General features: G+C 37.8%; 1 protein-coding gene across 2 annotated transcripts in view; it reads left to right on the top strand.

Moving 5' to 3' along the window:
• Nucleotides 1–630: 630 nt before the first annotated feature.
• Nucleotides 631–25779, top strand: part of LOC132311057 (uncharacterized) — a 31455-nt gene continuing 6306 nt past the window's right edge. Inside the window, exons 1-2 of one of the 2 annotated variants that reach the window (XM_059808763.1) lie at nucleotides 631–2539; nucleotides 7899–8187. In XM_059808763.1, coding sequence (XP_059664746.1) covers nucleotides 2174–2539; nucleotides 7899–8003 — 471 coding nt within the window. In that variant the 5' untranslated portion in view covers nucleotides 631–2173 and the 3' untranslated portion in view covers nucleotides 8004–8187. Of the gene's footprint in view, nucleotides 2540–7898; nucleotides 8188–25779 lie in introns of those variants that run through there. The other variant, XR_009482807.1, reaches the window with a different exon arrangement.

Raw genomic sequence — 25779 nt, 5'->3', positions numbered from 1 at the left:
AGAATATAATTGCATGATAAGTATAGAAGTCTATGCTGTCATATAAAATACTCAGATAAAATTTTATTAATGATGTATATTAATTTTTAGTATACATACTTATATAGGAGTGTATATTGGATGACCATTGTCAGGATATGGTCTTAGTAGCACCATTGTTAGGATATGGCTTGCTGATATATATATGGGCTAGTTATTAAGTCCAGACCTATACGTTTTGTCAAACTATTGTCAGGATATAGTTATGACTTTTGATTGTGCCACTGTCAGGATATGGTTACAGTTACTTACATATATATTTTTATTGGGTATCATGATACGAGCTTGAGATCTCGTGATCGATGGTTAGGATTGGCGTATATTGCCAGATGAGATGCGTAGCTGGATCTAGGGATGTTTGTGCCTTGGTAGAAGAGGTACTCGTGACCACCTTGTGTGCGCTTGCATGAGACCTACTATCCGGTTGAGGCTGTCTTATGATCCAGTGAGAGTCTATAGTGTGTATACTTATGTATATGGATTTACATAGATATTGCATGAGTCGGACTAGGTTTATCGGGTCTCTGTTTGGGATGTAGTAGAAAGGGCTTGTTCGTGGGTTTTGACCCACCTTTGTTGTTATCTATTTAGGTCCTCGATAGTTCCAGACGTAGAGTCAGTTCGTGCAGAGGAGAGGCCAGACTTCATCACTCTTCCGGTGTCATAGACGTAGGACTTCCACTATGTTTTTGTTATTATTTATTATTTTTGAGTTAGACATTTATCTATTTCGTCTTTAGTTGGGATTTTTATTAGGGGTCCACATGGTATGGATTCCCAAGTTGTACTTCGGAGATTTATTATTATTATGGGATTTTATTAGAGATTATGTTATTAGAGGTTTTGTTACTTAATTATTGATTTAGTTTTCCCTTTTAGCGTTTATTTTATTATTATTTTTCCTCTTGTATTCTGTGCTTACTTATTATTGATTGGCTGATATCCCCTGATTTTGTGCGCGGACTTGATTAACCCGCGTTCCGAAATTTAGGGGTATCGCAGTTGGTATCAGATCTCTCCAGGTTCAAGTGTTTCTTGGGTTCGTTCGTATTAGACTTCCGCGTAGCGTATTCTATTATTAGAGCTTATGTATAGGATTCATTGTATTCCTTTACGGTTCGCTTAAATCATACTAATGTTTATCTTTCGTGTTAACAAAATGGTTAATGCTGGAAGAAGATGGGAAAGACAATAGAGGAGAGCGGTGTATAGACAACAGGATCGTCTGCGACGTCAGCAGGTTGCATAGGAGCAACAACTGCCTAGATTTCAGGAGAAGGAGGAGCAACAATAAACTCAGGAGCCTCGAGATCAGAACGAACATCAAGGCAGGTATCCCGAGTATCCTGCTTAGTTAGTTGACATCATTGCTCAGGCTGTAGCAACAGGTGTAGCAGCTGCACTCCAGAATCAGCCACAGGTTCAGCAGGCACCTGTGCCAATACCGGTAGTTCAATCTAGTCCTTGGGAGAAGGCTACAAGTTCTTTTACAAAGGGGAGCCCACCTCAGTTCTCAGGCTCCACAGATTTGAGTGTGGCTTATTAGTGGAAGAAGGATATATAGCGTCATCTTCGCCTGGTTGAGTGCACGGAGGTGCAGAAACAGATGCTTGCTACCTTCAAGCTTATTGGGGATGCACTCCAGTGGTGGAAGTCAGTTACCACTGTAGAGGAGAGGACTTCATTAACTTATGATCAATTTGGTGCTCGCTTTGATGAGACGTATTTTCCATATGCAATCAGAGCAGCTATGAAGAAGGAGTTTCTTAACTTAGATCTGGGGAACATGACAGTAGTAGAGTATGAGCCGCAGTTTACACGCTTATCTCTATTTATTCCAGAAGAGGTGGATACCGAGATGAAGAAACGTACTAGCTTTGTTAAGGGCTGACCTGGTCGATTAAGCGAGTCATTACAGGTAGTCCAGCCTACACTACTTATGCTCAGGTGGTGGACGTCGCTTTACAGCTTTATCAGTTGAATGTGGAATTCAGACAGACTAGGGGTGAGAAGCGGGGTGACAGAGACTTTGTTAATCAGCCAGCTGAGAAAGGATATGGTAATGGGCATTGACAGAATGATAAGGGCAGATTTCAAGGACAGTAGCCTTAGAAGAAGCACAAGAATAATTTAGATGCTCAGAGAGATAGGGCACTTATTCAGAGGCAGCAGAATGGGGCACCACAAACAGTACAGAGTCAACCTCAGGGTAACCAGCACAAGAAACAATTTGGTCCTTTCAAAGGCTTTTGTTATGGTTGTGGAGAGCTCAGACACACAGCTAAGAGGTGTCCCAAGGCTATGCAGGGACATCATGTGCAGTAGGGGCAGTGACCACCATTTCCCTTACCTGCTCCATAGGTGCCACGCATTCAGGGACAGGTGTTCCCGGCTTTACCAGTGCCATCGCCACCACAGGGGCAGGCATCGCAGCAGTTGCACTATGGCAGAGTGTATAACCACATGCCACAGGACGTTCAGACTTCTCAAGCTATTGAGGGTATGTTTCCTATACACGGTAGATATGGGCGTGTTTTGTTTGATACGGGTGCTACACATTCATTTATAACTAGTACATTTGTTGCATTATCTGGGATGACTATACAATTATGTGATCGACCTTGTAGTATTGGTACACCCATATGTGTTACTTCTATTTTGCATAAGAGTGATGGGCCTGTGACACTAGATATTGGTAGACTTAGATTTCTAGCCAGCCTATTGGTCTTGGACATGCATTCTTATGATGTGATACTTGGGATGGATTGGTTATCTCATTACCATGCTCAGGTTAATTGTCACGATAAGTCTATTGTGTTTGCTATACCGGGTCAGGATATGTATATTATTGCAATGCCATATTCTAACGGGGGATCGAGCACTCATTTATTGTATATCGAGGAGGAGTTTGGGGAGGAGATTACTGTAGCATTGGATTGTATACCGATTGTACGGAAATTTTTGGATGTATTTCAAGAGATTCTAGGGTTGCCACAGAGTCGGGAGATAGACTTTGTGATTGATCTAGCTCTAGGCACTACACCTATTGCTAGGGCACCATACAGGATGGCACCGATGGAAATGTGGGAGCTAAAGGATCAAATTCAGCAACTTCTCAGCCAGGGATTCATCCGTAGAAGTACTTCACCCTGGGGAGCACTAGTGTTGTTTGTGAAGAAGAAGGATGGCTCACTTCGCCTGTGTATAGATTACAGGGAGTTAAACAAGGTTACTGTTCGTAACAAGTATCCTTTGCCCAGGATCGATGACTTATTTGATCAGTTAAAGGGAGCTACTTACTTCTCCAAGATTGATTTGCGATTTGGCTATCATCAGCTTCGAGTTAGGGAGCAAGATATTCCTAAGACAGCATTTCTCACAAGATATGGATCTTATGAATTTCGGGTCATGCCTTTTGGATTGACTAATGCGCCAGCTGTCTTTATGGACTTGATGAACAGGGTCTTCAGGGCTTACTTAGACCAGTGCGTCATTGTTTTCATCGATGATATTCTAGTTTATTCTAAGTCAGAAGAGGACCATGCTAGACATCTTTGCATAGTGTTACAGACACTGCGTGAGCATCAGTTGTATACCAAGTTCGAAAAGTGTGACTTTTGGCAGTGAAAAGTGAAGTTTCTGGGTCACGTGGTGTCAGAGGAGGGGATAGCGGTGGATCCAGCCAAGGTCTCAGCTGTTTTAGAATGGGGACAGCCTACCTCACCCACTAAGATTCGTAGCTTTCTGGGATTGGCAGGATATTATCGCAAATTCATCCAGGGTTTTTCGAAAATAGCGGGACCACTCACTCATCTGATTAGGAAGGGGATACCATTTGTATGGGATGAGCATTGTTAGACTGCGTTTGACACATTAAAGAGCAAGTTGACTTCTGCACCTGTTCTAGCTACTTCCCAGAGTGGGATAGAGTATCTTGTCTACACAGATGCTTCTTTGCAGGGTCTGGGATGTGTTTTAATGTAGGAGGAGTGACTGGTTTCTTATGGGTCTCGTAAGCTTAAGCCTCATGAGCTTAACTATCCAATGCATGATTTGGAGTTAGCAGTTGTAGTCTTTGCTTTACGCATTTTGAGGCATTATCTGTTGGGGGAGTCCTTCGGACTATTTAGTGACCACAAGAGTTTGCAGTACCTCTTCATGCAGAAGGAGCTGAATATAAGACAACGTAGGTGGTTAGAGTTTGTGAAAGATTACTGTTTCTCTATACAATACCATCCAGGAAAAGCGAATATAGTGGCAGATGCACTCAGTCGTCGATCCTGTGCTGGTCTTTCTGCAATGTTTGCTACAGAATGGAATGCTTTAAAGACTGTAGATGAGTTATCTGATGCTTTTGTGGCATGCATAGTAATTACACTTGCTATCATCCACAAAGTGTTGAAGGCACAAATTATGGATCAGTAGTACATCGATACAATTACGGAGTTAGCTTCTAATGATGTTCCATTTTACTCTGTTGGGGCAGATGGGGGCTTGAGGTATAAAGGTCGCTTAGTAGTACCTTCTGCTAATGATTTGAGAAAAGATGTGATGACGGAGGTTCATAAATCTGAGTTCTCCATCCATCCAGGTGGATATAAGATGTATCAACGACAGTTTTGGTGAGCAAGTATAAAGAGGGACATAGCCATTTTTATCTCCAAATGTAGTACCTATCAGATGGTCAAGATCGATCATCAGAGACCGCTTGGCTCTTTGCAGCCACTTCCTGTACCGGAGTGGAAATGGGAGAGTATCTCTATGGATTTTGTTGAGGGATTACCCAATCCAACAGGAATCACAATTCTATTTGGGTCATTGTTGATAGGTTGACCAAATCAGCTCATTTCTTGCCTATTCGCACTGATTTCCCTGCAAAACAGTTGGCGAGGCTTTACATTGTGGAGATTGTGAAGCTGCATGGCATACCAATGTCTATTATATCAGACAGGGATCCGAGCTTTGTATCGGGATTTTGGGGGAGTTTCCAGCAGGCTTTGGGTACCGAACTACATCTTAGCACTGCTTATCATCCTCAGACTGATGTTAATCAGATCATAGAGGATATGCTTCGTTCCTGTGTCCTTGATTTTAAGGGCAACTGGGAAGATTATTTGCCACTTGCAGAGTTTGCCTACAATAATAGTTTTCAAAAGACTATTGGTATGGCATCGTTTGAGGCGTTGTACGGCCAACCATGTCGATCTCCTGTTTGTTGGTTAGAGGTTGGTGAGAGCAAATTTTTGGGTCCTGAATTTATCACGGATACCTCTGAGAAGATTGCTCTAATTCGTGATCGCATGCGCACTGCCCAGAGTAGACAGAAGAGTTATGCGGATTGTCGTACTCGTAGTTTAGAGTTTCAGGTAGGGGATCAGGTGTTACTTAAAGTATCTCCCATGAAGAGAGCAATGCGCTTTGGGAAGAAAGGGAAGTTGTCACCACGTTTTGTTGGTCCTTTTATAATTACGGATCGAGTGGGAGTTGTGGCTTATCGGTTAGCACTTCCGGATCATCTACATCGGGTCCATAATGTTTTCCATGTGTCCATGTTGAGAAAATTTCTACGCGATAAGGATCGTTATCAGCATATAGATGTTGGTGAGATTGAGTTGTAGCCGGATGCGACATATGTTGAGCCACCATGTTGTATTCTTGATCGCCGTGATCAGGTGCTTCGCAACAAGACTATTCCTCTTGTGCATGTTCAGTGGAACCATCATAATGAGGCCGAGTCCACTTGGGAACGGGAAAATGTCATCCATTCAAAATTTCCAGAATTGCTAAAACAAGGTAAAAGGTGAATTCCTTGGACGGAATTCCTTTGTTAGGGGGGAAGTATGTAATACCCCTAAATTTCAAGGTTTTTATTTATTTATTTTTATTTCATTTTATTTATCTACGTGGCTATGTAAATTGTTTGTGCATTTATTTTATGATTTTATTTGTTTGTCAGTTAAATATTAATTATTTAGTGTTTGATTTATTTCATTATTTTTAGTGTTTATTTTATTTCATTATTGTTATTTTTTTTATGTACTTGACTAATTGAATTGTTGTGAGGTGTTTATTTAGTTGTCATTTAAATGGTAATTAGTTTATTTATTTTATTTCATTATTGTTATATATATATATATTTTTATGTACTTGACTAATTGAATTGTTGTGAGGTGTTTATTTAGTTGTCATTTAAATGGTAATTAGTTTATTTTATTTTATTTAATTATTGTTATTTTTTTTTTTATGTACTTGACTAATTAAATTGTTGTGAGGTGTTTATTTAGTTGTCATTTAAATGGTAATTAGTTTATTTACTTGTCATTTAAATGGTAATTATCTAGTTGTAATTCTTTAGTTAATTGAAATTTTTTTTATTGATGTTATTTTTATTTTGTTTATTTATTTATTTATTTTTAGTTAGTAGAATGGATGGGTGATAGATATATAAAATTATACATATATCTATATTAAAGTGTTATATATATATGGTTAGTAAATTATATTATATATATATAACACTTTAATAATTATATTAAAGTGTTATCAGCTCTAGAATGACTTTAAGGAATAAATTTTAGATGGGTTTGATTATATTCAAGTTAAGAGGATCAAATAAGTGATATATACATATATATATATATATATATATATATTTACATATATACGTATACATAAGAACGGAGCTGTGTCGGTTCGACTAAGTGGTTAAAGGAAAAAGGACTTATGCTGGGAGATGAGTCGGTTCGGCTCAGTGGATTCTTTGGGGGCGAAATTCAATGCTTCATTATTTTGGGGCAGTTCCATGTATATACTACTAATTGGTTAGTTTGTGGGTAGGTAGTTTGGTCATCAAATCTTGGAACTCAAATAGATTATTTATTTCATAGGTGGTGGTGTCACTTTGTGTGGACTAGCATGTTATACTTGATTACCATATATTGTAATCATATAAAGTACTCTAATGGAAGACTGGGTAAATTATAAGTTATGGGTTTAAATACGTATTAATGGTTTCGCTGTTCTATAAAATCATCTTTTAAAAAAAAATAATAAAAAAAATAGTATGATGTTAATCTTAATTGCAAAGGTACATAGTTTTACTTGTATTTTAAATTTCTGTTATGTTACTGTTAATAGGTTGAAATGTTATATTTGTTTCTACAACAGTTATTATAATAATTGATCATGCATGTGATAATGAAAAAAAAACTTTACTTGCGTTAGAATATAATTGTATGATAAGTATAGAAGTCTATGCTGTCATATAAAATACTCAGATAAATTCTATTAATAATGTATATTAATTTTTAGTATACATATTTGTATAGGAATGTATATTGGAGGACCATTGTCAGGATATGGTCTTAGCAGCACCATTGTTAGGATATGGCTTGCTGACATATATATGGGCTAGTTATTAAGTTTAGACCTATACGTTTTGTCATACTATTGTCAGGATATAGTTATGATTTTTTATTGTGCCATTGTCAGGATATGGCTATAGTTACTTACATATATATTTTTATTGGGTACCATGATACGAGCTTGAGATCTCGTGATCGATGGTTAGGATTGGCGTATATTGCCAGATGAGATGCGTAGCTGGATCTAGGGATGTGTGTGCCCTGGTAGAAGATGTGCTCGTGACCACCTTGTGTGCACTTGCATGAGACCTACTATCCGGTTGAGGCTGTTTTATGATCCAGTAAGAGTCTATAGTGTGTATACTTATGTATATGGACCTACGTAGATATTGCATGAGTCGGATTAGGATGTATCGTTTTTCGGGTCTCTGTTTGGGATGTAGTAGAAAGGGCTTGTTCGTGGATTTTGCCCCACCTTTGTTGTTATCTTTTCAGGTCCTCGATAGTTCCAGGCGTAGAATCAGTTCGTGCAGAGGAGAGGCCAGACTTCATCACTCTTCCGGTGTCATAGACATAGGACCTCCATTATGTTTTTGTTAATTTTTTTATTATTTTTGAGTTAGACATTTATCTATTTCGTCTTTAGTTGGAATTTTTATTAGAGGTCCACATGGTATGGATTCCCAAGTTGTACTCTGGAGATTTATTCTTATTATGGGATTTTATTGGAGATTATGTTATTAGAGGTTTTGCTACTTAATTATTGATTTAGTTTTCCTTTTCAGCGTTGTTTATTTATTTTATTATTTTTTTTTCCTCTTGTATTATGTGCTTGCTTATTATTGATTGGCTGATATCTCCTGATTTTGTGTGCGGACTTGATCAACCCGTGTTCCTAAATTAGGGGGTATTACAACTACTTTCTTATTTAACTTTGGATTTGGATTACAGTTAATTTCTTTCCAGTTTGGGATTTTATTATTAGGGGTCCATTTGAGTGATTCCCGAGTTGTTAACTTTATGGAGTTACTTTGGAGTATTGGATTTTAATAATTATATTTTGAGGATTTTGAATTAGAATTCTTTCAGCGTATTATTATTTATTTTCTTAATTCATTTTGTAATCCGTGTTCATTTTAAAATATTAATTATTTGACATTCCCTAGGGCTTGGGCTCAGGCCTGATCAACCCGTGTCTCAGATCCGAGGGGTGTCACAGTTGGTATCAGAGCACTCCAGGTTCAGTGTCTCTTGGATTCTATCGTATAAGACTTCCGCGTAGCGTATTATCTTATTTGGAGCTTAAGTTTAGGATTCGTTGTATTCCTTTACGGTCCATCTAAATCATACTGATGTCTGGCTTTCAGTGTTAACAGAATGGTTAACGCTAGAACCAGACGAAGCCGTTGGCAGCGAAGAGAAGCGGCACGTAGGCAGCAAGGTCTCTTACAGCGTTAACAACTTGAGGAAGAGCAGCAACTGCCTAGGTTTCAAGAGGAAGAGCAGAAGGAAGACAGCGAGTTGCACATAGAGCATGAGGATGTATAGCAGACTCAGGAGTCTCAGGATCGGGCCTACAATCAGGGCAGGAATCCAGAGTATTCTCCTCAGTTAGTTTACATCATTGCTCAGGCTGTAGCTGCAGGCGTAGCAACTGCACTTCAGATTCAATCACACGTTCATCGGACACTCGAAGCAGTACCAGTGGTGCAAATGTAGTTAAAGTTCATTATTTTGGCTACGGAGAGGATGGGCATACATCCAACCAATGTCCTGGGTTAGCTCAGAGACAACAGAATGGGGGACCACAGACAGGACGGGATCAGCTATAGTGTAACCAGCAGAGGAGGCCGTTTGGTACTTTTAGGGGTACTTGCTATACTTGTGGAGAGTATGGCTACACTTCCAGGCAGTGTCCCAAACAAGGAGATATCGGGCCATCCAAGTAGGAGGGTACCGAACCACAAGGAGGATGGCTCTTTTAAGAGTGATTTTTGTGGTAGTGGAGATTTTAATAAAAGTGTGGTACGGATTTAATCACGTACACTAGTACTATATTAAAAGAATATTTTACAATTATTCTTTTGGAGGTTTATGATTTAAAGAAGTTGTTAATAAAGTGAACTAGCGGTTTTGGCTATCTTTATTGTGTTTTATGATAGCATTTTTGTGATTTATACACATATGGTTTTATTAAGCTGTATTGGAATGTGATTGTCGCGGTTATAGATGATTATCACAGTGGAGTGATTGGTTTTGGACAAGCAAACAAATATTTGCTTGTAGGTCCATTACGTTGAGACTGGACGATTGCTAGGAAGTTTATAAAAGAACTTGTGTAAATCAATAATGTAAGTTTTATTTCGAGGGAAGAATTCCCAAGATGGAGCGATAATCTAAAAGTGAGTTGATTTCGGAGCATTTTGTATTACCTTGTGTCTTTTGCTCTTCGGAGTATTCAGGAGTTTTGGGTTTTATAGTTTAGTGGACATAGGTATGTTGATAAATCTCATGGTGTTTCTACACCTTTAGGCGATGTTGCCATTTTGCATTAGAGTGATGGGCCTGTGATATTAGATTTGGTAGACTCAGATTTCTACCCCATCTAGTGGTCCTGGACATGCACCTTGATGCTGTGTTACTTGGGATGGATTGGTTATCTCACTACCATGCCCAAGTTAATTGTTTTGATAGGTTTATTGTGTTTACCATACCTAGTCAGGATATGTATGTCGTCGCTATGCCATATTCTTGTAACGACCCAGGTTTTAATTCAACCCGGTGGGTCAGTGATGAATCGAAGATCGACTCGATAACGGATCCAGATGCGGAAGCAAGAAACGAGACAATGGTCTCCCACGGTATAACACACCTCTAAGACCCTAAGATGACCTTCCATAAGGTCACGGAACTCCAAAGGGAACTGACGCAGAAACAAAGGATAAACCTAGGTTTCTAGAGATACAAACCGTCCCTAGGACACCAAAGTAACTTTCCATGAAGTCACGGAACTCAAGGAAATAACCGGAAGCAAAAGTTAGGATAAAAAGGTTAAAGGGTACCCCATGGCACCAATGACAACTGAAGGAACGAGATGTAGTCCAAACTAGACCACGTACAACATTAAATGGCTTGAACAAGATCAAGAAGGTCAAGAGGAAACAAATGAAACAAGGTTAACCTGTCTAGGCAACAAACCAAAAAAAACTCACAAGGGAGCTCCATTTCGGTCGACCAAAATGGAGCTTCGGGCTGCCGAAATGAGTTAGGGAGAAAAGGGGAAATGGCTTTCAGTTCGGTAGGCCGAAATGGCAAACCGGTCAACCGAAATAAGCTTCTGCAGTGAAAAAGGCTACTAGAATTGGAGTTTTTGATGAACAACTGAAATCCAAAGGGGTTCGGTCGACCGAACTGGCATTTCGGTTGATCGAAATGGCTCAAGAATGTGCATATGAACCTGTTATGCATCTGAATGAAGAAAAGACTCTAAGTTTTGTTTGAAACCCCCATGGTATGATCAAACTTAATTCTACGCTAATGTGTAATGATGTGAACATACACGCAAGTGTAATATGGTAATTTAAATATGTTACAATGGCCTATGGCCTCATTACATTCCATTTACAAGATTTGACATGCCAAACCTCTAAAGTCGAAAAAAATTGCATTTCAAAGGCAAAACTTGAAGTTTACATATATACACTTGAAATTAAAAGGTTGTGGCACTTGGCCTCATGTCATATATGTCAAATACATTGAAAAGAGTGTACTTATGTACACTTTACATACATAAAATCAAAGAATACAAGTTGACACTTAAGGCTACCATATGACATCTCATGCTAACACGTGCATGAAATGGAAACTTGAAGATATAAGCCATCCCAACGAACGATAAGCACCAGGACCAAGTCTTCGTACCTGAAACAGCCCCCCAGTAACTTCGGGGTGAGTAAACAAGTTTACTCATAAAGAATGAGCATGCATCGACTTGATTTCTTTAAGATTTTTAGACTAACATGAAACAGTTCAACAGGGTCATGCCACCTAACGTCTATGTCAAAGGTGAGACTCAGGGAGCATCCTAAGCTACCCTAAAGTACTAATAATAAGAATCATGATACATATACATGTATGAAACAAATCAGGATTGGGATAATCCAAGGAACGCGGCAAGAAAGATACTTGAGTACGAGCTAATTGGGATATTTCAATTGACAAGACAAGAGAATGCGTTAAATCAAGATCATGGCATAATATCTATGTAAGTAAACAAGATTGGAACATTCCAATTAGCAAGACAAGAGTAATACATGAAATCAAGAATAATGTATAATACTTATGCAATTTAACATGATTGGAGGATTCCAATTAACACGATAGGAGCAATACACGAAATCAAGAACAAGGCATAATATCTATGCAATTAAACGAGGATGGAACATTCAATGAAACACGAAAAGAGTTATACATGAAATCAAGAACAAGGCATAATAGCTATGCAAGTAAACAAGATTGGTGCATTTCACATAACACGACAAAGCTAAGGTGTGAAATCAACCAATGTGCAAACTCGGATATCGTCTGGATTAAAACCGTACTCTTGAGATCACTTTAGGGCTACTAACCCATGGGTACCTTTCCCCTAGTGTGCATTATAGTGTAGGAGGACAATCCCGCGTACTAAAACCAAGTCCTAGCCATGACAATTCTTTATTGATATCCCAAGTCCCAAAATCAACAAGTTGTGCACCCAAGATTGTATCAAATACAATAAATGCATTAACCATGTTTCATGCACAACCAAGATTTTGGAACACCCAAGTCATGCCCTAAGTTCATCAACTATAATGGCATGTGAAATGTCAAGAAATTATAGTGTGCAACTATATAGACAACAACCAAGATACATAACACATGGAGTTCATTGAAGTAAATATACCACAAGTATAAGATACATGATTTAATCACTTTCTAAGCAACACATGTGTAATTAAACCATTCCAAGACAAATGTGCATGTTCATTAAGTACATTAATGAGATCAAGATACAAGTGTTCACGATGCTTGATAAAAAGAATAATGTCCATGGAATTCAAGTCAAATTCACAAGTCTAACAAGAATTCACTAACAAGGCATGATTAACTCGATGGAAGCATATAAGGAAATTTAATCTACTCAAGGATTAAATTATCAAGATTTCAAGGTGAGTTAAAATGTTGTACGAACAAGTGATTTGAAGGATCATGTCAAGGCCAAGTTCATTGTCAAGTTATAAGTCTATTACATACAAGATGCAACCATGTGAATTAAATTCCATACAAGGGAATTAATTAAATATAAGTTTGAAGACTTATCCAATTATTTTTGATTTGATACACGTGAAAGAACTTGCCAAGGAAATCATGAATACAAGGTTAGAAACTTAATCTAGCTCATGGAACCATTGAATGGATTTTAAAAGTCATCCAAATGACCTCAAATTAAAGTATGTTATACAATATGTCAAGACTTGTTTTAAAACCATGATACTAGTAAGTTCTAAGTAAGATACTACCTTGAGTATTAAACTTTTATACTAGAAATATAATAATTGAAAAGTTCCAAGACCTAATCAAATATTCTAGATTTAATATATGTGAAACTATATGGCATGTAAATCATGAATGTCAAGTCGGAATTCCAATGGGGTGAATAGTACACTTGGAATAAATTAATTAATCAAATAATTAATTATTCTCTAGATTTTAAAACATCACCATTTACTCTCAAATTTACATATGTTGAAGAGTGTATTTAGGCCTAATATATTATGCTAACACATATTGATTTCAAGCTAATTAAGGCCACATGATTTAATATTTTATTCAAAATAAATATTAAATAAAATCTTCAATACTTGTCCAAATAATCTAGATTTAATATATGTCAATCAACATATCAAGGGGTAATATTCTATTATGCCACATGATTAAACAAAGCTATGGACAACTGGAAAAATTAAATCCTTCACAAGAAAAATAAATAAAAAATCTCTAGATTTTATATCCAAGCATGTAATCAAGTTGTATAAGCATCACAAGCATGTAATATGGCAAGAAAATAAACTATAACACCCCCTATCTCAATTTGAGATGAAAACCTTAAAGGCCCACCGAAAAAAAAGTGCTCCGAATCCGACGATACCGAAGGGTTTTGTCGGGGACAACACGATCTACATGAATCCGAAGGAAGCCCCATGAAAATCACAACTTGACTTCAAACCAAACTCAAGAAATGGTCAAAAATGAATTCTAAAAAGGGGGAATGGTAGAACACGTCGAGGGGAACAAAAAACGTGAAGGCCGAAGACTTTTCACTTAGGAAAAGTAAATCAAAGGAGGAGAGAGAAGGTGGCTGCTCCATGGACGTCCATGGCTGCTTCAGGTCGTGTAAGGGGAGTGGGGAAGATGAAAAATGAAATATCTCATCTCCCTTTTACAGAAATCTCAAAAAGTGCCCCGGAAGGGCTCCGCCGGGTCCGGAAAAGTGGAATTTGAGTAAACGCGCTTAAACGGCAAAATTCCATAAACAAAAAAGATTCAAAATGAGAAAATATGAATAACAAAAGAAATGGCATCAAAAACTGAGTTCCGAGCAGAGAGTTATGTCCTGAACAAGTTGGGCGGCAACCGGGTCCAGAAACTCTGAAACTGGTGAAAAACGACCAGAATGGAATTCCTAGAGTCCATGACTTGACAAAATGTGAAAATGAATCCCATACGAGGATCCAGGCTCCAGACGAGACATTTTGCAATAACTTTCATTAATTGCACAATGGCCCCTACAAAATGGGTTAATTACGAAATTGCCCCAGAATGAAAATATCTTCCAAAAGATATTTTCTTAGATACCCCTAAAATAAAATATCTTTAAAAGATATTTATGAGAAACACCCCAAGAAAAGAAAAAGATTCTGAAAGATTGTGCATCCATGCCCCTGCGGACACCAGGAATTACTAGAGTACTTTCTTGCAAAAGTGAAGATACGTATTTCGAGGAAACCACTGAAGATGAATACACTTGAAGTCAAAAACCAACTCTGGGCATGAAAAGTGAGGTTGTGCCAAAAACTAACAAACGGAGATAAAACAGAATAGGGAAAAGGACGAAATAGTGCATAGTGTCCGAATAGTGAAAATGCATAAATGACTCGGTCCTCAAAGGAAGTTGTCAATCCATAGAAAAGTGTCTCAGAAACCAATTTTGAGCACTCGAGATGACACTAAGCGATAAGAAACAAAGTTCAGAAAAGAAAATTAAACGAAAAAAAATTCATTTGTAAAATTTCAGGAAAAAGGGAAAGGGAGGTAAATGACCGGGTCATTACAGTTCTAATGAGGCAGTAGCACTTATTTGTTTCATGTGGAGGAGGTTACTGTATCGTTGGATCGCATACCAATTGTACAGAACTTTCCGGATGTTTTTCAGGAGATTCCAGGGTTGCCACCTAGTCGAGAGATTGATTTTGTGATTGACTTGGCTCCAGGCACTACGCCTATTGCTAGAGCACCATATAGGATGGCACCAGTGGAGATGAAAGAGCTGAGGGATCAGATTCAGCAATTACTCAGCTATGGTTTTATTTGTAGAAGTATGTCACCCTAGGGAGCACTGGTCTTGTTTGTGAAGAAGAAAGATGATTCACTCCGCTTGTGTATTGGGTACGGGGAGTTTAACAGGGTGACTATTCGGAACAAGTACCCTTTACCCAGGATTGACTATCTTTTTTATCAATTGAAGGGAGCTACGTACTTCTCTAAGATTGATCTGCATTCTGGATATCATCAACTTTGGGTTAGGGAACAGGATGTTCCGAGGATGGCATTTCTCACTAGATATGGATCTTATGAGTTTCGTGTGATGCCGTTCGGGTTGAATAATGCACCAGCGGTCTTCATGGATTTAATGAACAGAGTCTTTAGGGCCTATTTGGATCAGTTTGTCATTGTTTTCATTGATGATATCTTGATCTATTCTAGGTCTGAGGACGATCATGCTAGACATCTACGGATTGTGTTGCAGACGCTTCGTGAACACCAGTTATATGCCAAGTTCGAGAAATGTGAATTTTGGCAGCAGGAGGTGAAGTTTCTAGGTCATGTGGTGTCAGAAAGAGGAATCGCGGTGGATCCAGCCAAGGTTTCAGCAGTGGTTGAGTGGGGACAGCCTACTTCACTTACCGAGATGTGGAGTTTCCTCAGATTGGCAGGATACTATCGTAGGTTCATCCAGGGGTTCTCCAAGATTGCGGGACCACTCACTCATTTGACTAAAAAGGGTGTACGGTTCGTGTGGGATGAACATTGTTAGAAAGCTTTTGATGAGCTGAAGATTAAGTTGACTTCTACACCGGTACCTCACAGAGCGGGATCGAGTATTTCGTCTACACAGATGCTTCGTTGTAGGGTCTTGGATGTGTTTTGATGTAGGAAGAACGACCGATTTCGTATGGATATCGGAAGCTTAAGCCTCATGAGCTTAATTATCCAACACATGATTTGGAGTTGGCAGTAGTGGTCTTTGCCTTACGTATTTGGAGGCATTATCTGTTGGGTGAGTCCTTCAGATTATTTAGCGATCACAAGAGTCTGCAGTATTTGTTCACTCAGCGGGAGCTGAATATGAGACAGCGTAGATGGTTGGAGTTTGTAAAAGACTATCACTTTTCTATACAGTGCCATCCAGGTAAAGCGAATGTGGTGGCGAATGCACTCAGTCGTCGACCTGTTGGTAGTCTTTCTGTTCTATTCACTACTGAGTGGAATGCTTTGAGGATAGTGGACGAGTTGTCGGATGCTTTCATAGCTTGCATGGTAGTTACATCTTCTATCATTTACAAGGTTTTGAAGGCACAACTCACGGATCAGCAGTGCATTGATAAAATTTCAGAGTTAGCTTCTGGGGAGGTTCCATTTTACTATGTTGGGACTGATGGAGGCTTGAGGTATAAGTGACGTTTAGTAGTACCTTCTATAGATGATTTGAGAAAGGATATGATGACTGAGACTCATCATTCTGAGTTTTCCGTTCATCCAGGAGGGGATAAAATGTATCAGGATATGAAGCGGCAGTTTTGGTGGGCAGGTATGAAGAGGGATATTGCTATATTTGTCTCGCGATGTAGTACTTGTCAAATAGTCAAGATTAATCATTAGCGGCCGCCAGGAGCTCTACAGCCACTGCCGATACCGGAGTGGAAATGAGAGAGTATTTCTATAGATTTCATAGAGGGATTGCCTAATTCCTTTAAGGATCACAATTCCATTTGGGTTATCATGGATTGATTGACCAAATTAGCTCATTTCTTGCCTATTCGCACTGACTTCACTTCGAAGTAGTTGGCAAGACTTTACATTGCAGAGATTGTGAAGTTATAGGGCATTCTGTTGTCTATTATATCAGACAGGGATTCGAGCTTTGTGTCAGGATTCTGGAAGAGTTTTCAGCAGGCTTTGGGGTACAGAATTACATCTGAGTATTACTTATCATCCTCAGACTGATGGACAGACCGAGAGGGTAAATCAGATCATGGAGGATATGCTTCGTGCGTGTGCTATTGATTTCAAGGGCCACTGGGAGGATTATTTGCTATTTGTGGAGTTTGCGTATAACAATAGTTTCCAGAAGACTATTGGTATGGCACCGTTTGAGGCATTATACGGCCGACCGTGTCGATCTCCTGTTTGTTGGTTGGAGGTTGGTGAGAACAGATTCTTGAGTCCTGAGTTCATTAAGGATACTTCTGTGAAGATTGCTCTAATTAAGGATCGCATGCGCACTGCTCAGAGTCGGCAGAAGAGTAATGCCGATCATCGCACTCGTGTTTTGGAGTTTCAGGTTGGGGATTAGGTTTTGCTCAAAGTGCCGCCTATGAAAGGTGTCATGCGCTTTGGGAAGAAAGGGAAGTTGTCTCCGTGGTTTGTCGGTCCATTCATGGTTACAGATTGAATTGGTGCTTCTAGATAATTTGGATCGCTTTCACAATGTGTTCCATGTCTCTATGTTGCAGAAATTTTTGCGAGATGATGATCAATATTAACATATCGATGTTGGGGAGATTGAGTTACAGCCGGATACAACATATTTGGAGCCACTGTGTCGTATTGTTGACCGTTGGGATCAAATCCTTCGTAATACGGTTATCCCTTTGGTGCGTGTTCAGTGGAGTCATCACAATAAGGTTGAGTTTACTTGGGAACGGGAGGATGTCATTCGCTCGCAGTTTCCTAAAGTATTGGAAGAAGGTAAGAGCGAATTCCGAGGACGAAATTCCTTTTGTTAGGGGGGAAGAATGTAATACCCCTAATTTTAAAAGGATAGTCCTGGTATTTTATTTAATTATTTTAATTGCTTTTTATTTGATTAATTGTTTATTTAATTGAATTATTTGTTTATTGCATTTCTTTGTTTATTTGCTTCTTTGCACTTGATTATTCATTAATTAAATTGATTGTTTTAATTCTTTATTTACAGTAAATTGTATTTAGTAAATTAATTATGCTAATTGTTTAAATGGTTTATTTGTTTTTATTGTGATTAAATGAATTAATTGATTTATTTAGGTAAATTAGTTTTACTAATTAATTAAAGCATAGTTAGGGTTTTGGATGTTTGGGAAATCACGCAATGGGTTTAGCTGACTTAGATATAGAATGTATTATTTTCTTTTCCCGTCTCTAAATTATATTAGGATTAGGGTTTGTGATTTTTCTTAAGCCTATATATATATATCATGTTGTGTCTGCAAGGGTTTAGAACCCTTTTCTCGTAACTGGTGGTAGAGAGAACGTGAGAAATAGAGAGAGCAAAGAGGGCTTGAGAGGAGAAACAGAGAGAGAATAGTTAGGGTTTGGTTAGAGTCAAGGGCTGAACCAAGAAGGGGTAATTGACGCATGCTCGTGGGTTGAATTAAGAGTCAGTAAAAGCAACTAAGGCCGCCGAAGTTGCTTGAGACGACGGTTTAAGATTTCTAAACTGAAATCAGAGGCAAGTCTCTATTCTGTCTCTTTCCCTTAAACTTGTGTTCTGTGCATGCCTAGCTAGACTCTAGGGGTTTAATTAATGCTAAAAACGAAATAGTCATGCATGCTTAATCGGACTAAAATAGAGAGTTTCATGATTTTATATGCTTGTTCGTGATTCTCTTTATTCTTAGATTTTTTATGCATGAACTGTTGTTTAAGTTGAATCTTTGCCTACTAAAACACTTAAAATAATTTAGTATGGATGTGACGACTCTGGATTTTTCAACCTAGTGTGTCCTGTAATGACCCGAAGCGGATCCAAAATGGGGAAGCAAAACAAAACCAAGTCCTTAGAGATGTACATCATCCCTAAGACACAAAAATGGCCATTCAAGGAATTTTGAGACTTAGCAAAAGCAAAACGAAGACAAGGGTATCAAAACCCTACCAAAAGAATGACCAAGGGTAAAATGGTCATTTTACCCTAAGAGGAAGGAATTTGATTCCCAATAAGTCGAATGAGATCAAAAACATCCAAAAACATCCGTTGGTAACTTCACATGAAGTCCCAAGGCCAAAAGGAAAGAAATCCCAAATGAACCCTATCCCGGTTCGAACCAAAATTGACATACTCTCACTAAAACAAGTATAACTTGAGTTAGGAGAAGAATTTGAAACTGAAATTAGTACCATTAGAAATCTTACTTTGACGCAGTCAATTTGGACTCAAGAACGGACCAATTCGGAGTTAAAACGAAGAAGTTACATCAGTTTGAAGTTGGAAGTCTAAAACTGAAAACTCTGGAAAACTTGAACCGGTTCAACATTCTTGAACCGGTTCAACATTGGTAGTACACCCAAGTTGAACCAAAATGACACCCTGAACCGGTTCAACTATTCTTGAACCGGTTCAACTTGAACAGAACACCCAAAATGCAGCAGAAACAGTGTTTTAGTAGAAAAATGAGTTTGCGACATGGTTTTCGAGGTCAAGATGACATTTTTTGGAAAAATGTTGTGAAGAAACTCCCCCTAAAATCACATTTTCTATGTGACAGATTCAAGAATGGAATTTATTTCCCAAAGGAAATTCCCAGAATACCCTTAAGCCGAATTTTTCAACAAAATGGTGAAATGAGTCCATAGGAGGCTCAAAACACAAACGAAAGGAGTTTTCATGAAATCGATCATTCACACAAATGTAAATAGTGATTTTGAGCGCGTGGGAATGGTCCGTGGCTCCCGGAAATGGCCGAGTCAAAAACCGACCCCCCGACGGCCAAAAAGACGAAAATGAACTTAAAATGGAAACTTTGAAAACCAAAATCAACGACTGACTTCAAATGACCGTTTGGCCCTTGGCCACACTTCATACATGATTAATAAGATCCTATGAAAGAATGAAAATGGAATTCCCACACCCGATGCACGCATGGTGAAACAATAACTTGTGATTTTTCAATATTTTCATAAAATCTCATGAAGTCAAAAATTACATAGGATACAAAACACATGTCATTGGCCTTCGGCCTTATCTCATACATGTCAAATACATTGTAAAGAGTACTCATGTACACATTAGATATATGGAATCAAATATACACATTTTGACAAATAAGGTTACAAATGGCATTCCAAGCCAACCTTCACAAAGATGGAAACCTCAACTTTAATTCTTGTACCAGAAAAATGTCATCACTCGGTGGGTGAGTAACATAAAGCTACTCGTAGGAAATGAGTATGCATCGACCTACGTTTTACAATTTTATCACCTTAAGGTGAAACATGTTAAAGGGGCTCATGCCACCTAACGTCTATGTCAAGGTGAGACTCAGGGAGCATCCTAAACTACCCTAGACCATTTCTAGCACACATCACATCATTCATGCAATTCCAACAACATAGTAGCTGTGACGGCCCAAGTTTTCAACTCGGTGCGTCAGTGATGAACCAAAGGATGACCCGATAATGGATCTGAAATGCGGAAGCAAAAGACAAACAACGGTCTCTAGAGATACAACATGACTCTAAGACACCAATGTGACCCTCAACGAGGTCACGAAACCCAAAGGAATCAAATGCGGAAGCAACGTTTCAAAAACGAACAAGAATGAACCTAGGGGAAAAAACATCATTTTCAGCTTAAAAGTGGGTGCTACCGAGTACACCATTGGAAAGACAACGAAAAATCAATGAACTTGGACTCAAAAATCGCTTGATTCGGAGTCCGGATGAAGAAGATATGGCTAAGGGAAGAAGAAGGGGCAAAACGGTCAAAAAGTGTAAACCCTAGATCATATAACCGGTTACCAAGCCTTCCTAACCGGTTAGGAGACCAAAAAACTCAACCAAAACACTACCCAAGCACATGTAACCGGTTACCAAACTTCTTGTAATCGTTTAGATGTAAAGGGGGCAGAATACTTAGCAAGGAAAACCTGGTAGCAGGGGTTTTTTCGGACAAAATGGGATTTTGATGCCCTAGATGACATTTTCTGAAAAAACACAAAGAAGAAACCCCCCTCAAAATTGAGTTTTCTACGTGATTAAAGAAAAAAATTGAAAAATATGCACTGTGAAATGCCTAAAATGCCCACCCAAGAAAACTAGTCCAGAGGGTCCAAAAAGCTGCTAAATGGAAAAACAGAAGCTGAACTTTGCGATCGATTTTCGATACCAAGATGACATTTTCTGGAAAAACACGAAAAAAAAACTCCCACTAAAATCACGTTTTCTAAGTGACCATGTGAAGAACGGAATTTATTTCCCAAAGAAAATTTCCAAAATACCCTTAGGTCAGATTATGCAATAAAAGTATAAAATGAGTCCGTAGGAGGCTCATTTCACAAAAGAAGAAGCTTTGCCCGGAAATGACCATGCACGCAAATGTAACTTACCTAATAAGATGTGCTACAATGGTCCATGACTCAAAAATATGGCTGATACAAAATATGACCCCCCAACGGCTAAAATGCCAAAAATGAAATTTGGAATGAAAACTTGGAATCCAAAATTTTGAAATGACTTCAAAATACCGTTTGGCCATTGGCCACACCTCATACATGTTAAATGAATGCTAAATAACGAATTTCATACACAATACATGCTCCAATGCAAAATAGCATACTAAAACTCATAAATTTCAAATAATCTCATTAAAGGCAAAAATCAACATCCATGACATAAATGTGATTCTAAAAGATGTTTGGCCCTTGGCCTCATGTCATATACATAAAATGAGAATCAAAAGTGTGCTTAGGCACACATTACAAATTTAGAATCAAATATACACATTTGACAAATAAGACTACAATTGGCATTCCGAGCCAACCTTCACAAAAATGGAAGTCTCCAAGTCCACAAACCATCAAAGCATAATGAAGACCTCAACTTTGATTCTTGTACCTGAAATATGCCCCAGTATCGTAGGGGTGAGTAACATAAAGCTACTCGTAGGAAAGGAGCATGGATCGACTTACGTTTTACAAGTTTGCATGATTTAATTATTGTGGTTCATTCCACCTAACGTCTATGTCAAAGGTGAGACTCAAGGAGTATCCTAGCTACCTAAGATCATTTCTAGCATCAATTACCTCATTCATGCAATTTTAGCAACATAGGGTCATGTTTACACAAAGCAACAACATAAGAGCATGCTTACACAAAGTAACAACATAGGAGCATACTTACACAAAACAACAACATATAGATTCTCAAGGTAATCAACTTGAAGTCTAAAATGCAACATCAACTAAATATAACAATTTAGCATAATTAGAATATCTAATACCACACATCAAGAAATAGATTCTCTAGGTTATCAACTGGAATTCTAAAAGTGTGAAATCAACTAAATATAGCAATTTAGTATGGATGTACTTAACAACATCAAAATCGCTAATAGCCAAAACCACAAGTTAATAAGGTAAACATGATTGTCAACTTAGAATTGAATGCGAAAACAAAAAGTGGAAGACTTGGGTATCACACTCGGAATTCTGCCGAGACCTCAATGGTTATTCCGGGCACTAACCCGCAAGGAAGACCACCCTAAGTGCGCATTATCTTAATGACTTAGAGGACTCATGTGATACCCCTCGATTCTAGAGCCACAGGAGATCAAGTCCGAGCACAGAACCAAGGAGTACCAAACAATTAAAGTATTTTAAACGAACACAGATTACAAAAATGATTTAAGAAATAAAAGAATAAGCGGAAAGAAACTATAAAAGAAATCCTCAATATAAAAACCTTAAAATATTAATAACTTAAAATCCTACAATCCAAAATCTCCAATCTTTTAACAACTCGGGAATCCATCTCTAGTGGACCCCTAATATAAAAATCCCAAACTGAATCAAAGTAAAACTGAAGATAAAATCCAAGTCGAACATCTGGAAAGAGATCCTACATCGTTGGAAGAATGAGTGACCATCTCTGCTCCACACGAACAAGCTCAAGCCTGGAACTGACGTACACCTGTAAAATAGGAGTGGGTCAGGCCCACGAACAAGTTCTATCCTACTGCAATCCAAGCAGAGACCCGATACGCATGTACATACTAAATAGTTCAACAATAGCTAATAGTCCGTACATAAATATATATCCACACTACTGGACCCTCGCTAGACTATGAAGAGGGTCTCAACCTGAATAGAAGGCATCACACAAATCGCACCTGAGTGGGTATGAGTACCTAGGCCTAAACAGGGTATACCTCAATCCCCATAGACAGCTACACATCCAACTGCATATATGCATCCTAACTGTCGACTCTGAGACTCAAGCTCATGTCATGGTCCAATTCTATTCATCCACAAGAAATCCATTAAGTCGTTCGGCGTAGTCAACCGCACCGACTTACATACATATAAGGAGGATTTATTTAATAATCCGTACCCTTATTCCAAATAGGTAGAACTTAGCAACTTGTGCTGTCCAAACCTAGTATGTCACCGTCCCATACCGGTACATACAATCCCATCCGTCCAATAGTTGATAAAGCATATACAAGTACATAAAAATATCAACGAGTCCATATCAAGCATATCAGAATGTATTAACAACCGTTCTTGAATAGTCCCAACAAATTGATTAACATTGGAAACATAAATATCAATATTAATTACTCCATTCCACACATTTAAATAATTTATAAATGCCAAAACCAATAATTCCAACCTAACCATGTTAGAATAGAATAACCATCACGCTTTAACAAATCCAACCATTGATTAAGTACTAACAGTATCAGTGTCAAAACCCACAGTTCCAAACTAAGCACATTAAAGTATACTAGAAAAACATGCTTAATTAATCCAACAATAAGCTATTACCTGATCACCCACAGGATTGTGTCTGTAAATATAAGTTTATTCCCGGTATCCATAATTCACAGAGCCTAAACAAATGTTATAATATTTATTTCCATGGCATGCATAATAAATCTAGACAATTTATCATACTGTTAAGTTCCTATCCAACAAAATTGACGAGTTAAATGTTAAGTTTAATCATCAATTAATCTTTAGCAAAAATACAGATTTCTTGTATGTATGTATATTCTAAGAATTTGCAATTAGCAGTGCACAAACTCTCACAGGAAATTTTCCATTATAATCTAGAAGTTAGAAACTCCAAATCCACACAAGTCTATAAGACATTCGTAATTAACTCCATGTAATCCTAATGATTAATGCTTTGTGTCCAATACTATGTTAATCTGATCTTTGAATATTTATGTTTACTCTGGACCACTCCTAAACCATCCATTACAGTATTCATTCTCCACTAAAACATAGGAAAACAATCACTATGAAGCTTAATCACTGAAAAGTGGAAAAACAAACAACAGAACCAAAAAAATCACGTAGAAAACAACCTGGAGCCAGCTCCAGAATATTGGAGCCGCCTCCAATGGCCTTGGAGCCGGCTCCTAGACCATTGGAGCCACCTCCCATGCAAGGAGAGCCGGCTCCAATCCAATAGGAGCCGGCTCTCTCTCCCTCCTCTTCTTCGTGTTCTCTTCTTCGGCGTCGTCTACACCTCCGGCCTTTCACTGCTTAGGTTCCCAGAACTGGTAACTGAGTACCAGTATAATACCAACCCTTGTTTAAGTCCTTAATACAATAATAAGATGGATTTAAACCAAGAATAATGCAAGCAACAAGTTTATACGATATAACAGATATAAACCACATATTGTCACAGTTACAAGTTGAACCATGAAACAGATAACGTTTTCCTTTTTAAAACATGTAATTTATCCTGGAACTATCGAGTATGCAAAGAACACAAAGCCTAAGGGAGAGAGTATGGACAAAACTTGCCTTTGAGACCTTTGTTTAAAAATCTCTACGTCTTCTTCTAAGCTTTCCGGCGATTCCTACTGCAAAAGTTCCTCTGTTCCTCCTCTGCCTCCACAGACGTATACTTGGTTTTGTTATTTTTCCCTAAAACCCTAAACAAACATCTCATATATATTTATAGGATTTTACTAAACCCTAGCTTAATGCAAGACCCAACTATAATCCTAACCAGCCCATCCAACTTACTTAGATTCCTACGACGGCTATAACATGACTTTTTTTTTTAAAACACAACCCTAATTAAAACAACAATTAAATGAAAATAATTAACACTTAAATTCAAATAATTAACCATTATATTAAATTAGATTAAATCACCTAAATAGTTAAATTAAATTAATTAAAGCATTTAATCCTAATTAAAATAACTAATTTAACCCACTTAAAGGAAAACTACAATTGAATCTATTAAATAACTAAATGCAATCAAACCACAACAATGAACAATTAAATTAAAATAAGACATACACATAAAACAAAATAAACTTACATTGAAATATAAACAAATTTTCAATTAAAACAAATCAATTCATAGTTAAATAAATAAAAATATAATGTAAACAATAAAATAAATTCCAAACCTATCCTTTTAAATTAGGGGTATTACAACTCACGTCCCCGTACTAGAGCCAAACTCTAGCCATCTCAACTCAATAATGTCCCAAGATTGCAAAATAAGCCAAATAAGTTCACAACTTATACATATTACTACTACATAGTAACAAGTTAGCAATATAACTCTCAATTGTGCATAATAAGCATTTCATATTCATAATGCTATGAAATCACAAGTCAACAATATATATTCATATTAGAAACATATTCTCATGAATATAAATTTAACAACAATGCTCTTCAATGCATATAACACAATCAAGTGAATACATTACAAGTCTAAATCCATGCTTTTAAAATAGAAACAACTTCTAAAACATGATTAGATCCATGGATAACCAAGATAGAATTTAATTACATCAAAATATTTAAACTCTCTAGATTTC

Source organism: Cornus florida, unplaced genomic scaffold (assembly GCF_030987335.1).
Source record: "Cornus florida cultivar Cherokee Brave unplaced genomic scaffold, ASM3098733v1 CherokeeBrave_3.0.0_Hap2_Chr06, whole genome shotgun sequence".
In the NCBI taxonomy this organism is placed as follows: domain Eukaryota; kingdom Viridiplantae; phylum Streptophyta; class Magnoliopsida; order Cornales; family Cornaceae; genus Cornus; species Cornus florida.
Note: the sequence above shows the minus strand (reverse complement) of the source record. Positions and strands in the feature narration are given on the sequence as shown.